Here is a 17,310-nt window from a genome sequence, read left to right as displayed (position 1 = left end):
GACCCTCTACTCATCTGACGTATAATTAGCTCTAGTTGTTATAACCACTAAGGCTGACCTAAGTTAGACCCTGTTCTGCATACATTGTTTTTTTATCCTCGCCAGCCAGCATGTTAAGTTCGTTTACTGGTGGCCATCAAAACCTCCCCATGTATGTTTTTTGCAGGCCTATAATTAATTTTCAAAGTGGATCTTACTTGCTATGTTGAAGTGTTACTGCTGTAGAATCATTCATGTGTTCAGACTGTAAATTAAAACCTGAACTTCACACGTTCTAAATGTCATTTTTATTCAATTCTATTACATTTGAGGTGTTTAGCTGATGCTGTTATAGAGAGTGATTTACTGTACATAATGCAAGAGTCAAATCCAAGTGACCTCGATCATATCTACCTTAGTGTATTGAACTCATACCTATTTCATCTCCAAAGATAGTTGCACACTTGATTGACCAGTAACACTAAAAAATAGAATTCAAGTGTGCATAGAACAGCCAAAGGGATCTGTTGTTGCCCTTTTTTTGCTGGTGCTGTGTGTTAACTCTCTTACCTCTCTAATTTTTGTACAATTTTCAACTCTAGCAGGAGATCTTCTGCGTGGGCAATTCAATGCTGACAAGCTAAGGCGAGTTTTTCCACAAAGCACGGATCCTGCGCATCATCAACGATGATAAAATGCGCTGTTCTGCTGCTGATTGTCAACCCTCCCACGGATCTCTGCCGCTTATAGTTGCTGGGAGTAATTTACATTCAGTAGCCTGATAATTGGACACCACTGTATACTCACAGCCTCTGCATGAGCATGTTGGTGAACCCATAAAAAGGATACTTGTTGATGAGTGTGTTTCCTGCATTGTGGATGTTCTTGTTATTTTTAATATGTAGAAAAAAATGGACGCCTGTGAAGTACATACCTGTGAAGTTGACATTGCGGATATACTTGAGCAGCAGTGTGCCGTTGATGGAGTCCATCTTGGAGCAGAGGCCGACTTTTCCAGGACACAGATCTTTGTGCATGTTATGTAGAGCATGAGCCATAGCGTAAACGGCGTCAATCACAAACTGAACCTTGCCCTCTTGTTCGTAGGATGAATCTTTCCCGATCCGCTCATGGTCTGAAAGAAAAAAATTAACATCGCACAAATTACAACTCAGGAGATAAACCCCCATATGGGTCTGATCTGGTCAATTCATTAATATGGCAATGATCACTGAGAGTTTTACTTATATATGCTCCATGCTGTGTTTCAGCGGTTGAGTCTTTGCAATAATGGCAGCCAATCAAGACTGAAGTACATGAATGACACAATATTCAAAACAGAAAAGCTGCTCTACAATCAATCAAACATGTAAGAACCTAAAGGGTGATTGCTGGATGTGTAAAATCAAGCAAATGATAGCCTTTCAAGAGACCTGATTACTCAATTGTTAACCATCTTTTTTCCACCATATTTATTTAGAGACTGGTGTTGAATCGTGCATGTTAACCACTAATTATATGCTTCGCCTTCAAGACATCAATCACAAATTCTCCTCTCAGAAAATCTAAAATGGTCAAAAGTGCAGCCTTTCTCATTATCGTCCGTCAAACAGTAATTGGACCCACTCAAGACTGTTCTGTTAGACCCTTGTATGGCTTAACCCTCCTTTTTCAATGAAGCTAACAGCAGTGCTGTATGGTAACATGTCAAGATCTTAAGATAAGTAGAAATACGCATAGGCAAAGGCTCCTGAATGCAAAAAACAGGAATCGGAAACATTCTTCGGAGCCTTGGAGCGCTCTCTTGTTTATATCATCTCTCAGTGTTGATCCCCACATCGTCATGTGCCACCTCACATCCATTAATCAAGAGGACAGAGTGTGATAGAGTGGTAGCGGGGGAGTGGAAGACACAGCAAGACAGACCTAATCATTCCTCAGCATTAATGTAATTAGATATGACAGGTGTATATTAATCATAGCTGGGGTTGTTCTAATACTTTGAAAATGTGTTAACCGCCAAACAAGGTTTCAATTAGCAGCTAAATATTTCATTAGCCAATGCCCTGCCAGATAGGTCGAGCAGAGAGCGTGACACAAGGGCATTGTTAATGCTTTAAGTAAAAAAAACACCCACAGCAAAACCTGATACGAATGACACTCCAAGACTGATGAAGATTTAACCTTTTAAAGTAGCTAGAGTAGAAATACATCCCATTCAGACAATGCAGCACTTCACATTAATCTGAAGGAAAGTTGTCTCATGTCCAAATGAGCACCCTGGTCACTTTTAGGCTAAAGTCACGAGGGTAGTCTTACTAGGATGGATCTAGTGACCTTTTCGTATCACAAGTCTGAATTGAGTGCTGTCCAGTTTTTCCCACACATAGACTCTACTTGGGCAGGCTGTTCGAGTATATTAACAGCCGTCCTAGTATATGTGGCAACCTATCTAAGCATTTTATACATTTTTATCTATCCGAGACAACAATGCAATCTGAGATCGATTAACTAGTGGACAATCTGCCCAATCTCTCACCTTCCCGTCTACTGTCAATCACACATAAAGCATGTGTCGCGAAAAAGAGAAGGAATCTTCGAACAGTCAAATTCTGAAGACTCTTCATTTACTATCATAAATGAAAAAGATAAGCAGCAAATCCTTTCATTTAAAAAGCTGACACCAGCAAATTTTTTCTCTTTTACCATTTTTACCCGTAACTAGCGCTAGTATTGTGGCTCTCAGCGGAAGAATTGCTGTGATGTCTGAATGAAGCCATAACGTATGAGCCACTACACATGGATATATTCAGTAATGTTACATATTTCATGTCCGAAATGGGCTTTTTAGACACATCAGAGTCAGTTAGCTGTATGCTTGTGTAATGTGTTTATACATTTGCTGCAGCACCATTAGGTATGAGGTACACATTTTTTAATTAATGATGTATTTGTCATGTCTTAATTATAGACCTACACGAAGGAAACCTTTCAATGAGATTTTAATAGAAATTAGTTATCTGCGCCCTCCATGCGAGTTGAAGTGCCTATGAATTAATTCTTAAAGCTCAAATTATCAAAATTGTGAGAGAATTAGCAGAACAGAAAACGAGATAAACACTCTCACAATCTCTCACTTCTGTTCTCTCACAGATTCCAGCGCTGGTACAGCTGTTGTGAGAAGGGACGGGTAAATATAGACACTCCACATGTGGACTGCTTTAACTTTCTTTTATATTAAATCCCGTTGGAACACAGCTTTTCCTTCTCTCTCAGTGAATGTCAGAGGATTACAACCTAGATTCTTACAATCTGAAATTAGCTGGTTGCAGTGTTGTTTCCCTGAATGTGACAGAAAAGTCATTTGAGAGGCACTTAGCAAAGTTGTAAAAAGATTTGAATTGCAGAGCATTGCAAACGAATCCCCCCCTAGGAAAATGAAATATTTTTTTAATCAGAAACAGTGAAGACAAGTGATCGCTGAAGTTACAGATAACATTTGACACTTTTTTATTCTTCGTGACAATGTCTTCAGAGCTCATTTAAGTCAAACCAAATGACTGACGCCCTGTAATAGAGGTTCATTTGCATTGGTTCAGTGGATGGTCTATGTCAGTCTGCTCCCTTGTGCTTTGAAGGGTGATGCTTTTTGAGAATAATTAAATCCCCTGACTCTAAACTCCGCTCAGCTTGAGGGGGGAATAAATGTTTGGAAATCGGATAATTTGTGTTACAGCGCTCCATTTCACCCGTGCCATCAAAGAATGATTTTAAGACATAACGTGAAAAGGTGGGAAAAGACGACTTTAATCAGGTTGATTTGCTGAGGGGTGTGCTCCGGTGAAAATTGGCCCCACTGTGCTTTTGCAAGCTGTTTCCTAATTACTGAGGAGTTGTTTTTTTGCTTTGACATTTTGCAATAATTATATATAATCTAAACGATCTGCTTAGTGTCATCAAGGGGGCAGTATTTGAGTTCTTTGCACCATTGCTTTTAATTAGGACTAACTCCAGTGTTACTCAACAAAAAGGCTTGGCATTTCCACTGTCTCACACACAAGTCTGTGGCAAGACAGGCACAACACAAGATAAACAGTGCAGCATGATAAGATTAAAAAAACAAAAAAAAAACAACATGAAGCAGTTGATAAACTGGAATCATGTTTTGTTTGCACACCTTGTAAGACGTCTATAGCAGCCACTTCTTATCGCAACAGAAACACTTCATTTTTAGAAGTGCTGGATTTACACAGATGAATAGTTTTTGTTTGTCTAGTTGATATAATCTATATGCTCCCCAAGTATTTGCTTGCTCAGAAGAGGCAATTTAACAGCAGTGACAAGGCTCTGAATGTTAAAGGAGCTTGAGTATACAGGCAGTTATTCCATAAATGTGTCCTACAGGCAAAGTGAAGCATGGATATGCAGTCTTTGTGGCTCTCACAGCCTCTCTAATTTTTTTCCTATCTCTGTCTCTCTCTTCAAATCACCCTCTTTCTTTCCTCCTCTCTCTTTTAATCATAAATATACAGACATTTAGCTAATTAATGACAAGATGAGTCATAAGTTTTCACTTCCTCACAGCCAAAGCTCGTCCTATATAAGTTTACATGTTTGGGTTTTGTCTAATGTTTTAGTTTACCCTTGCCATCCAAAGACATACCAGTCAGGCAGGTCAGTGGTTCCTGATCTTTTTGGCTTTTGCTCTGTTAAATGAAGCAATTGGTCCTTGTGATCCCTTATCATAGGTTAAAAGTATCCAGTATTTCAAACAGAAGAAAGAAAAAACAAACAGAAAAGCTCTGCGCAACCTGAATGTTGTTTTTGTTTATTATATTTTTGACAGATGTCAGATTTGTTTTTTCAGAGTTTTTTCCCGCTCTAACATGACTTAATTGGCTGATAAATGTAGAAAAAGTTGGATGACGAGATGCGCTGCTGGAGGTTTAGTCAGCAGTGCAAAAACAAGCATTGATGTCAATGAAGATGAAGCCTTTTGTCAGTGCTCTAGGAGTTTCACACTTCAGATTCTGAAAGAACACAGTGATCCAGAAAGCTCTAGGTCGCACCGTACGATCTTAACCGCAATATTCCTTTGAGTGGAGGCAAATTGTTTCTTTTTTTTCGCCTCCCCATTCATTCTAGTATAGAGGCGCAAAAATGTCATTTCATTACTTGTGCCCGATGTGATTTCTGTCTTTGTGATGCTGAAAATTACAGGCTTTCTCTTCAACTAATGTGCTTCAGTGATAGAGCAGAGTGGAGCAGGCTAGAGGGAGTGGGGTGGGAGTCCACTTTTCAGAATGATGCACAACACCGTTTTCATTATTTGATATATTCATATGTATTATTTTTTTCTTTGTAGAAATATGGTATGCATTTTTTGTGCAAAATGCAGAAACTAACAGTCGATTCATGTAATAATGGCTATTCTTATAGACTTTAGGCAACAGATGACATATTGATACATATGAAATGATTATTTGATTCATTGATTTGTTTTTCAGACTATAAGCCGACGACTTTTAATTATTGAGTTTTGTTGTATTCATGTTTAAATGGTAAACATTCGATACCTCCAACTTCTTCAAATGTTATGATTTGATGCTTTTTCTTGTCTTAAGTTATGGTGAGATAATTATATACAATTACTGTAGAAACTGACCCAATGTGATTGTAATTGGGGGTTGCCCCTCAGTGATCTCAATGATGAGTATAAATAAAGGTTTGAGTGAATATATTTGGATTTAGGCCTGTTGGCTTGGCAACATAAGCAATTTACAGCTATCACTATGGGCTCTGGAAAATTGCGGTAGGCAATTACAAGTATTTCCATTGACCAAATAATAATTTACCCCAATAGCACACATACGTCTCGCGGAAATTCCGTTGATTGAAAAAAAGTAGTATGGGGAACCTTTGCTGATTGGGAAGAAGCTGGCAAGAAGTTGACGAAATGGTGAAATGCCGACCAATTTCTTCCCAATCAGCAAACGTTCCCCATACTAGATCTTTCCAACATAACTTTTCTATTCTTCTGCGAGACGTATGTGTCCTACCTTGATATGAGAACAATCATTAGTAGCAGCCCTTGTCATGTGTATTACATTATTCAATCCAAAGTCTTTGACCATTTCCAATTTTTAGTCACATCTTAATGGGCAGCTGTGGCTCAGGAGGTAGGGCAGTCGCCCACCAATCACAGGGTTGGTGGTTCCATCTCTGGCCCCTGGCCCCAGTCTACATGTTGAAGTGTCCTCGGGCAAGGCACTGAACCCCATACTGCTCCCGATGTGTGTGTAAGTGGGTGAATGCTGACATGTACAGCGCTTTGAGTGGTCGGTACAGTCCATTTACCAAGCACAGTTTTATCCATCGTTTATTATCTCTTTGCACTCATATTGTGCAACATTATTTAATTAGGTTTTTGCTCCTTCCCCACACTAAAGTGATATCATACTGTTGTCAAAATCTATCAGAGAACATACTGTATAATAATATAGTAGGCTGTCAGCCTTTTTGGTTTGGGGCAAACTCTGGGTCCAACTTTGTATTTTTTTGGCATGAAATTTCTACAGTAATAGTTAAAATGATCTCCTAATATGGCCGTAGCGTGGGGTTTGACAAATATTGGATGACATCCATGAGAAACCCCTCCCATTTTCTTATTCTAATTAAGAGGATTGGGCATCATCGCCCAAGGAACAAAAATAGACAGCAGTGCTTGAGAGTGCTTGTCATCACAGCTTCAAAAGACACGGTCGGTCAGATGGAGTAAAGTCATTGTTGCAGCTGCAAGCTATGGATAGCAAATGAGTTTTTCTTGGTCTAACTGCCTTTAAACAAGAATTAACTATAGGGAATGTGAGACAATGAAGATAACAGTTGACTTCCTCTTTGCCATTGCACACAGTAATTATTCTAAAACACTGCAGTTCAATCTTAATTTCTCCACAGTGTAGAAAACATCTCTTTGTTGTTGTCTGGCTTTTGTATCTTTTAGACCTTGACATTTGCGCCGCACCTCAAGAAATCAAGGCGGTGTCAAACAATGCTTCATTTCACATGGTGTCCTTGATGTTTTCAGTGAGCAGTGGACGTCAGCCAGTTGAGCAGGCATGTACTTTGTGTTTGGTAGCCTTGATGACTCATGTCTGCAGGGATGCAAAGCAGCAGAGTGACTCAAACCAGACTGCCTCATTCAAACTGTGAAACTCAACATGTGCTTAAATGACGTCAATCAGACGCATCGCACCTGCAGAGAGTGTCATCTTCGCCAGCAGCCCACTAAGACAGAAAACTTTAATTATAGGAAATTCTGCGTGAAATGCTTGGACTGTTGGCAAATTGCTCTGCTCTCTATTCTACCTTCGGAATTGTTTCCTGTTAAAGGATGCAAAGCACTGAGTGACGCTGTTGTTCAAATTAGATGTATACCAGTAAAGCACTGAAACATCTGCTGTCATGCTTTTATGCAGTAGCATTTTTAACAAGACAGATTGGAGGACCAGAGTTTATCTGCTCACTCTAAAGTAATTATGATTGATGTGTCAGCCCTACTCATTAATGACCAACTGTGATGATAAAGGAGAATCTGATGCCGTGATACCGTGCAACCTCTTTCTGCTATTACCAATTTGTCTCTTTTTTCACAAGTTCTCGGTTGTATCAGCCAATTCTTGTTCATTCTGTTCTGCAAAACAGGATCATGTTTTATGGTTCAGTAGCGTGAAATAGTGTGGTGTACTGTGAATGCTCAGAGCAGATCAAGTAGGAAACCAGAGAATTGTTGAATTCTACACAGCGAGGTAAACCTCTGTTTGTACTTCCTATGAACCTTACATGCGTCAATCCCAAACAACCTGTTGACACCAACAGCATGTTTGCTTTTAGGAGAGAAAGGTCTTAAAACAACAAGACAACAATCTAGACGTGTTCTGTGATTAATAGCACAGTTTTGATATTTGAAACGCAAGGGGTGGAATACAGTCAAGCTGGGCAACAAAGACCAATCAGGCGAACAATTTGCGTGTTCCGACATCAAGCAGTGTTGCCATTACTGCGTTGGCAAGTAGTTGCGAATCAGTGTCTGCTGATGCCTACCGACAGTGACAACAGAGTGGGTAGTTGGATTGATGACGTTCGACAGTGGCCTCCAGTTACTGATGAAGATACTTTATAGGGATGGATTTTTTCACCTGTGATTCAGTTGTCATAACAGCAGGTTAGCCGCATGTGGAGGAAGCTTGTCGTTAATTATGCGCACTGAACGACACTGCTAAAACCAGGTGCAACGGTATAAGTAGGCCTACAATCAAAAAGTGTGTTTACAGGAGGGCTGTAGTAACAGTGGGATATAATAGACGGGAGGGGAAGAGCAAGGTCAGATTGTCCACTAGTTAATCTATTGTGGATGCCGTTGTTCTCTCAAAGTTGGAATTCGCCACGACTGTTGGAGCTGCTGAGAACTGTGTAGGTTCTTCCAGATTTCACATTTTTTTCAAAAGTAACATTACATAGAAAGTAAAGGTAAAAGCAGAAAATTGTTCTCTTCTTAGGACAGCTTGCATTCAACTTTGCTGACATTGTAGGGAGATGCCACTGCAGTAATGGTGACCTGTCTGCTTCTGCTACTTCCCCAGATTTTTGTATGGTGGAATTGACTATTTGTTAAACCCCGCCCACAAACAGCCATTGTCCAGTCAGAACTCAGAGAAAAGGCAGGCCTGTCAAGCTTTAGATTTCACCACATACTGTGTGAGTGTTGACAGTGGTGTTGAACTGTATGATAATTTTAGAAGATGTAGTTTGTGGGGTTGTTGAATTTTATTGCAATATACTGACAGTTGTTTCTTTTTTTTTCTCACCTTATTTGTATAAATGAAGGTCGACTAAATAACAGAATGCATACAGTTCAACAGCATCTGTAAAACGTGGGATTTATTGCAGGACTGTTGCATTAGACAGCATTAGTTTTAGCTGAGTGAACATAATAAACTGACAACTGGGTGTATTTTAACACAATTCAAGTAGGCAGCTTATGGCACGTTGAGGTTGTCTTGACAATATTTTGCTGCTCTCTGGGAAAAGAAACACAGGGCAGTCTAATGACCTGTGGGATTTGAATTATACATCTGCACTCTGTTGTTTTTCTTGCTGTCGACGTCAGGTACAATTTCATGTCTCGGTCCTGGAAAATGACCTGTTACTACCCTGCTGTTACGGCACATAAATCAGTTCCCAGTGATTTGTATTGCGCGATTAAAAGCTTTGATATCACGCAAATGGAATAATTACATGCTCATCTAATCATGTTAGTACTTTAAGAATATCATTTTGCAGTCCCCGGTGGATGATTACAGTCTTCCACAGGTTTTTCATAGAGGAATTTACACTTTCTGAATATTAATTTAAAAAAGGAAATCTCAAACCGGCATTGTGTAGACTACTTTAATAAATTATAATCAAGTGAACAACAGATAGAGGATTGAAGTTACACTATTCTATAATTAGTTTGTACTGTACTGTACTTGATGTATTTTTGCATGGTCTGCACAGTACGGTATTATAGTGACTAATGGACAATAGTGGGGACAGGAAATGATTGTGCTTACAGAAGGAACAATGGAGAGGATAGTGATTTCAAAAGGCTGTGAGTGAAATGATTGTACCTCTTGCCTGTAAAAATTTACTGTGCCCCAGAGGCTACTCAGAGGAAGAAAAGGGCCTGCAGCAATTTAGCTCAAGAGCAGCCACCATGACAACTGATAAATAGGTCTGCAGAAATCATTTCAGATGACTAGTTCTCCTGAAGTGTGGATTATTGGAAGCATCTCTCTCTTTTGCCAAGGGACACACTTTTGTTTTGAGAAGTGACAATTAAATCTCTGCCTAATTGTTTAGCTTTGCCTATTCATCTATTGTACCAATTTAGCATGTCACCTATGGTATTTGGTGACATTTTGAGATCACTGTGTCCTATATCAACTAGATTAGAAAGCCAAATCTAATTATTCTATTGACAACATTTCAGGAAACAAAATGCGACTATACCATCTGTTCTGCACATCGTTCTGATTGTGACATCCTCGTATGAGAGTGCCACAATCTCTCCGGGAGGCTTGAGCAGCATCTTGCTGTTTATGGCTTTGCTATTCTGTCTACCTTATGAGAATCACAAGAACAGTGAAGCGTGCAACAGGTGTACTTTTTTTCTTCCAGAATTACAGTAAATGGTTCTCTTATGAACAATTCAGATGAATTGTCACCACAAACTTGCAAACTAAAATGGGAACTTTTCCTGTATCAATCAACAGTAAATGGAACTTATATACATATTAAACTTGCAATAGACAACTTTTTTTGCTTTAACTTAACATTTTGAAGTAAATAAAGATTGCATAGTGTACCGTAATGGCTGTAGAAAAAAAAGACACCATCCACTTATAGATTGGTTCCCTTGCTTTCAGTATGCAATTCGGTCTGCCACTGGTCTCAATTTATTCCCAGAAAAAACAAAGGTCAAATTACGGCACAAAGGAAGCGCGTCTGTTTAGTGCAACCGTAACAGGAGGGAGGCAAAGTTTTCCCTGGTCACAGTCACCAGGTAAAGGTGGGACAACAGAAATAACTGTGGAAACTCTACACTGCAGAAGAAGAAGATCCCCACTGATGGAGAAGGCAAAGATGGCGAATAGGAAGAGTGACAGAGACCGAGATAAAACAAGATTGAAAGGATGCGTCTTTACTCGATGAAGAGCACTGATGTGTCAAAGTTTGGGTCTCGAGATGGTTCAAAACAGGGACTAAATCAATAAGATAAGATCCGCCTACTTACTCTCAATCATTTCGAGACGATCTCTCCACTCCGTTACATGTTTAATATGTACAGCGACAGTGGTGCCACCAGTAATACCACAGAGAAACGCTAGGTGAGGGGTAAGTTGAAAAGTTGTCTATCTCTGTTTAGATAATCAGCATTATGGTTAAACAACTGACTATGTTATTCAATTTTTTTCCACCCATATTTTTTAGCTGAAAGTCCACAACACTACGTAGTCACAGGTGGGCAAGAAACTTACAGTATGTATGTTTCAAATGTTTATCATGAATCTGCCATTTTAGATCATTTTCTAATCTTGGTACACACCGGGTGTGTTCGCTCAGTGTGTTTCATTCACCAGTTTCTGTGGTCCAGTGATTGGATAACTGAGGCGGCTTCTATGTATACAGCACAGATGTATGTAACTGTTGGTATGCCTTCCTATATACCTGGTCAACGACGAACATACTGAACATCATTAATAAATATTCCAGAGGTTAGAGAAACAGTGTGTGGGAGTTTTCTCATTTGTATTGGAATATAAATGAACATCAAATTTCTACCCTCTCTTCAGGGTCGATAGCATACAATAGTACATGAAAGCTTTGGCATTTAGAATTGCACTGATACTTTCTTTACTGGAAATATCTTACAACAGACATTTGTTTTGAATTATTTGTATTACTATGCCAGCTTTCCTATGTCTCTGTGAGCAGCATACAGTTTATGTAGACTGCACTCTGACATTAGCAGTATTAGTTAACCCTACAAGCAAATCAAGTGTTTTTCCGACTGCTTCTCCTGTGTTGCTTTTTCTGTTGTATGATACTCCAACATACAAACTAATATATGAGATTTAATAAGAAACATAATATGTGCCAGCTGTAAATCAGTCTGGAATACTTGAGATGCAGTGTTGCACTGCACATTGGGATGGGAGATGGGCCTGGAGAGCTGACTGATATAAATGACCTGAAAGCTTGTTTCTAATGGGCTGATTGGATTTACTATTGATTATAGTTTTAGCACATGCTGTGGCATTGTTCTGTGATTGCTATTTTTGCCAACAGACAGGTAATGGGAACATTAATTTCTCACGGATGGAATTAGGGATTCGCATTCACTTATGTGTGCACCTATTACATTTAACTTAAATTAGAGCACCATGATTGTTTTTTTACCAGGATGACAAATACATTTACCTATGCATACTGAGTACACATATACACACGTAATGTATTCACAGGAGACCCAATCAATACATCTCGTCATTGACTGAGTGCTTTCCATTGACCGGGTGCATTTGTTGTAGACTTGTAGACTCACTTGTGCATTTTTTGATGCCAGATCCTTTCTTCACAGCATGCCGACTGAGCTTGCATTGGAAGTTATTCTCCCAGAACTCTGCAAACCAGATATTCCGTCTGTTGTTCTCTAATGTTCGGCTGATGAAGTAGCGATCAAAACCTGAAAGAAATAAGGTGCTGTTAGAATTGAACCTATCGCCTATTACCTTTGATCATGCTAGGTGTTTTTCAGGTTAAAGACTTTGTCCAGTTAAAGGTGGGCTGAGCAATCCTGGATAAAGATAGATGATTGTTGAGTATATTTGTCAAGAATTGCTCACCCCACCGTTAAACCTTTAAAAGCAAAATGTACTCCTTTATGCCCTGGTTGCAGCAGATAACCTTGGTGAGGAACTGAGTATTTTCTCAAAGCGCAGCCTGAAATTTACCCGAGCAGAAGGTCTACAGTCAGAGACATCAACAATCCAAATTCCTAGTAAAACTGTTGGAATGAAGTCATTTAGTCTGTGTAGTATTGGCTGAATTTAGTCATTCATACATGAATTATTACATCTTATCCATGAGGTTTTAAAAACATTTTCATTAAACCCAGTTCTGAAGAATTTTCTACAGCCATGGGGGGAGTATGTAGCTACCTAATGTTACTGAAACATCCAGTGGAATCTACTGCATTTATATTGTTTTCACATGGCATCATTATGCTACAGCGTACGAGTGCATTTTCTGCCATGAACAACTTTTTTACCCTTCAGGGTAAAACACATCAATGGCCATCATACTGCAATTTATGTTGAATGTAGAAGAAATGTAAGAAAATTAACCATTATGACATTTCTGTAGGGTAAGGTTAGGACGTGTGTCATGAATACCTTTGATGGACTGTCGTTTTGGTAGGATGGTGACGGCACCTTCTGCCATTTCTTCCTGGTTCAGTATTGGGGTGATTTTGGAGCCCCAGCTGTCTGAACCTACCCAGATGAAATGGCCTGTTTGATTGGCCTTCTTAGCTGCCTGAAGGAGCCGCCTTTGGGGAAAAAAGACGGAGAGCAAGCTATAATTGTACCGTATAATGTTGAGTTGTCAGTGTTTTTACTTATTTCATGCACATACAGTGATGTATTACCAATGAAAATAGGTTCCTATTTAAATGTACCCTAAAGACAGTGTAGCTGCCATACAGCTGATGCCATGACAAGAATATTCTATATAGTATGAACAAAGTGGCACTGAGGCACTTTAGTAGAACTGAACAGCCACCATAGACACACTATCCATTCCCAGTACTGTGGAGTTCTTCTTGGCGGTGGCAGAATGACACCCTTGCCACATTTGTCCAGGCTTGTTGCCAGTGGAAGTAAGTTTGGGGAGCTGTAAAAAAAAAAAACTGCCGACAAGTTCTGCTGCAGCAGCAGACTTATATCAAGAAAGCTTGAGCACAGCAACATAAAATTTAAACACAGCCACCTGGCATGTGATGCATTACCGACCTTCACACCGCCCCTAAGATGATAGAGCAAAAAAAAAAAAAATTAAGCATCACAGTGTATTGTTGTAAGCAGTTATTGTTGCATAAAGGAAGGTATGACCTTGTCAACGGATGACTACAGTTTCTTTGTAAAAATATATATAGAGTGAGTGAGCAGTGAGTCATCCAAGTAACTTTATGTCTCGTTACATTAGTTTTATGACCCAAGGGATTCATGTTTGATTGGTAATGATTTTTCCCCCCCAAGTCTGGTCTTCACGACTTCAGAGAAATGAGCATGTCTTAAGATGCAATTATGTGTTCCACGTAGGAAAAGATGAGAGAAATAGATTTTCTCACCGTCAGGAGATTACATAATGGAGACAAGACTAGACGGTCTGATATGAACATAACACAGTGAGAAGTGAAGGTGTTGTGTCAAGCTCATGAAAGGGGCATGTACTTTACCTTAAAATGTGATAGCCCAGACTCCTATCCCAACTAATATTAAGTTTGACTGAAATTGTCTATCTGATCTGTTTTGGGGGGATTTGGTGCTCATATTACTAAATGTCATGAAGCACAGTTGGCTAAAGGACAAACCTACCAACCTGGCTGGACTGGAACTCTCTTTTTCTCTATATCACCACCATATATTTCTACAACTAGTATAAAAATAATATAGCAATATATTTATCTTTATGACAATACACACAAAAAAAATGTATCTCCTGAAAAGCAATTCATAGATGCTCAGACTAGGTGACGAAATCAAATATCACAATATTTTTGACTATGTATGCCAACTGTTAAGATTTAACCGTGTATTCACTGAGAATATTTTTGACCGATAGCGTATGTCTATAGGTATATTTGCATACAGACACACTCTCTGCTAACGGCTTTGCTAGAACAGTCGGAGGCAAAGTGTGAAGCGCGCTATAAGACACCCCGTGTGGGAAGATTTCCTCCAGAAAGTGTAATCTAAGATAAACACATGTGTTGCTTCTATTCAGTTTAGTAATAGTAATAGCACTATGCTGTACTTTTATGAAGAACATGCACCCTGCAGCAAAACATCACGTCGCTGCTAGCCAGGGGGAGAAAGTGTGATAAGCTGGTCCAAGGAGATATGCTGCCAATCAGTGTGGTCCAGGGCAAGGGATTGAAAGAGCTAGCTTGGTACCTCAAGGCCAATACGTTATGCCATTAAGAGCTTCTGTGATTAAACACACAGAGAAGAAGAGGGATGAGCTAAAAGTCAAGTGAGGCAGGGTGTCCAGTGTGGTCCAGCGTGGTCCTTTCTACAGTGCTGGCATAGCAAAAAACTAAGTGTGGAAATTGGTCCAGCTATGTGAGACTAGTGTGCTCCTCAAGATGATACGGTAGATAGTCTCCTATCATGATAACAATATGATATCAATATATTGCCCTGCCCCCAATAACTGGAAAAGTATAACATTATAGGACTCCAACATAGTCAACACAGCTCAAGTCAAATTGCAGACAATTTTGAGTTCTTATTAGGCTGCTGCCAGCTCATACTTACTGGGTTCAAGGATAGAGCAGGCATGCAGCGCTGAAATCCCCCTGGCTTTCTGTAATTACTATATATCCAGACTATTACCCGTTATCAGGACCGGATTAAGTCAATGAGCACTGGGACTTCTGCCCTGGTCATCATGAATAGACCGCCCCAAATCACTGCCCAGTTCCACTAGGAATATACCAGCCTGCTAACTGGTTGTTGGGGAACAACAAGGCCACAACAGTAATGTGTGTGTTGATGCAGCCTACGAAGTAATTAATCATTGTTAATACAGACTACCCGTCTTAAGAAGTCTCCAACAATTGAGTGGAAAATCCATCTCTAGCACAAGGAAAAATAAAAAGCTATATAGCAGAGGTAGTATCAGTGGTGGGAGTAGCACTCGGATCATTTTAACAGAAGTAATACCGCAGTGTAAAAATACTCAAGTGAAAGAGTTTCACTTTCAGAAGGTTTTGTACGTAAACTTCGACCTACAGTGTAAATTGTAGATACTATTGTCAAATAAATGTAGTGGAATTAAAAGTTAATTATAACCCTCTGTACTCTGGAGTAGAAGACCAAAGTACCTTAAAAAAATGTACATAAGTTAATTTGCACCTCTGGGTAGCAGGTAATTACAGCAGGGTTTTTGTCAGTGACGTGCAAGACCAGTGGCCCACTGGGTTTAAGTTGACTCCCCGCCAGTCCTAAGTTGATTCGTGTGTGAATCAAGTGTGTGTGTGTGTGTGTGTGTGTGTGTGTGTGTGTGTGTGTGTGTGTGTGTGTGAATGTATCAGTGCAATGTGCGTGTGAATATGCCTAAATGAAAAAAGGGAAAATACACCTAAATATAACCACTTTTACTATTCATAACTGATGAGTGAGTAGTGTACTGTAATTTAACAGGAAAAGGGAATGTAATTCATTTAAACATACTGTATAGGAGACATTTTAATGCATGCTACAAAGGCAGCCCCAGGTAAAGACATTATTTTAGATGGCACGTTTTTGAAAACTTTTAACTTCGACTCAGTCTAATTGCACACAAGGAAAAATATGGCAGGAATGTTACAAAAGAAATATCAATCTGTGGGTAAAAGTGCTTAAATGGTTGTGTGGAGATGCGTCGGCCTGCTAAGTCGTCCTCCTCGATCCACATCCTTTAATTTTTTCCTGCTAAAAGCTTTTTTTTTAATTTTCCCTGACTTGAAATGGGGGTCTAAGGACAGAGGGTTTAAAAAAAACTGTAGAGATTGTAAAAAAAACTGTAGAGATTGTAAAGCCCCCTGAGGCATGTGATGTTGGACTGTATAAATAAAAAATGACTTGACTTATTGAGATAAGTCAGGTTAAAGAGATATTAGCTGACAGCAATTAGGAATCCACTGCACTCACCTGATGTCGTCCTCATTGGCGAAGATAATGACGACTCGGGCATTAGGGTTCTCACTCAGCCTGCGGATGATCTTGTCAAACTCTCCAGATTTTGGCTCACGGGGTATTTTCACTGTCTGGGAAATGCACAGACCACCTAATTGGAAGACAAAAGAGAAACGTTTCCATATTAAAGAGGTTTATCTGTGAAATGTCTGACCAGATCTCATTAGCAGACATATTAACATCACGTGCATTTATATCCTGCAGTTTAATGTGTGTCTTAGCAGAATTATTTGTTGGATTCTTTCTACTTTCTTTTAACCCACACAAATCTTTCTCAAACCTCTTGACTTTTTTTTTATGATAGATGTGCTATTAAATGTGTACAGGTGCAATATTTCCCAGCTTGAGGGATGAAAGGTATTAAAAAAAAAAATCTTTCCTTGGACCACAAGGGGCAACTTTGAGACATAGAGACCCATCAATTCACTTTATGGTCCTGCCAGTGAGACCGGGGGAATCGGGTAGTATTTGGAAGTACATAAATTTTGTAATTGAAAACTGGTTCTATATGGTCAGAGCCATTTGTCTTGTTACGTTGGTTGTTTCATTTTATTTAACTTAAAAACTACTGTTTACCAAATTTCCTCTTTGAAATCTGAAGATTGAACTGTCTTTGAAAGAGACACAAAACCAGTCAACATGCTGGTAAACCTAGAGTGTTCTCCAGTGAAATTGATTAGTTTGCCTCGTTAGGAAATACCTACGACTACCACAATTCCCCATGGATCAGTTTAAAGACAGTCCCTCCAAGTATTGAACATGTCTA

The 17,310-nt window shown here is 39.4% G+C and overlaps 2 protein-coding genes across 7 annotated transcripts in view; one reads left to right on the top strand and one right to left on the bottom strand.

Annotated features, from left to right (window-relative positions):
* hmga1a (high mobility group AT-hook 1a) overlaps nt 1–17,310 on the top strand; it is a gene marked incomplete at its 5' end in the record, with an annotated part of 280,130 nt that overhangs the window by 64,951 nt on the left and 197,869 nt on the right. The gene's annotated exons all lie outside the window — the stretch shown is intronic.
* The window catches only part of LOC311265297 (metabotropic glutamate receptor 4-like), a 201,695-nt gene that overhangs the window by 24,958 nt on the left and 159,427 nt on the right, over nt 1–17,310 (bottom strand). Inside the window, exons 4-7 of the mRNA XM_084366789.1 lie at nt 16,500–16,635; nt 12,978–13,132; nt 12,128–12,268; nt 914–1,114 (exon numbers count right to left, since the gene is read on the bottom strand). Of these exons, the coding sequence (XP_084222915.1) occupies nt 914–1,114; nt 12,128–12,268; nt 12,978–13,132; nt 16,500–16,635 (633 nt within the window). The remainder of the gene's footprint in view (nt 1–913; nt 1,115–12,127; nt 12,269–12,977; nt 13,133–16,499; nt 16,636–17,310) is intronic.

Source organism: Pagrus pagrus (genome assembly GCF_965226575.1).
Source record: "Pagrus pagrus genome assembly, chromosome: 11".
NCBI classification, from domain to species: Eukaryota; Metazoa; Chordata; class Actinopteri; order Spariformes; family Sparidae; genus Pagrus; species Pagrus pagrus.
This window is presented reverse-complemented; position numbering and strand designations above follow the sequence as displayed.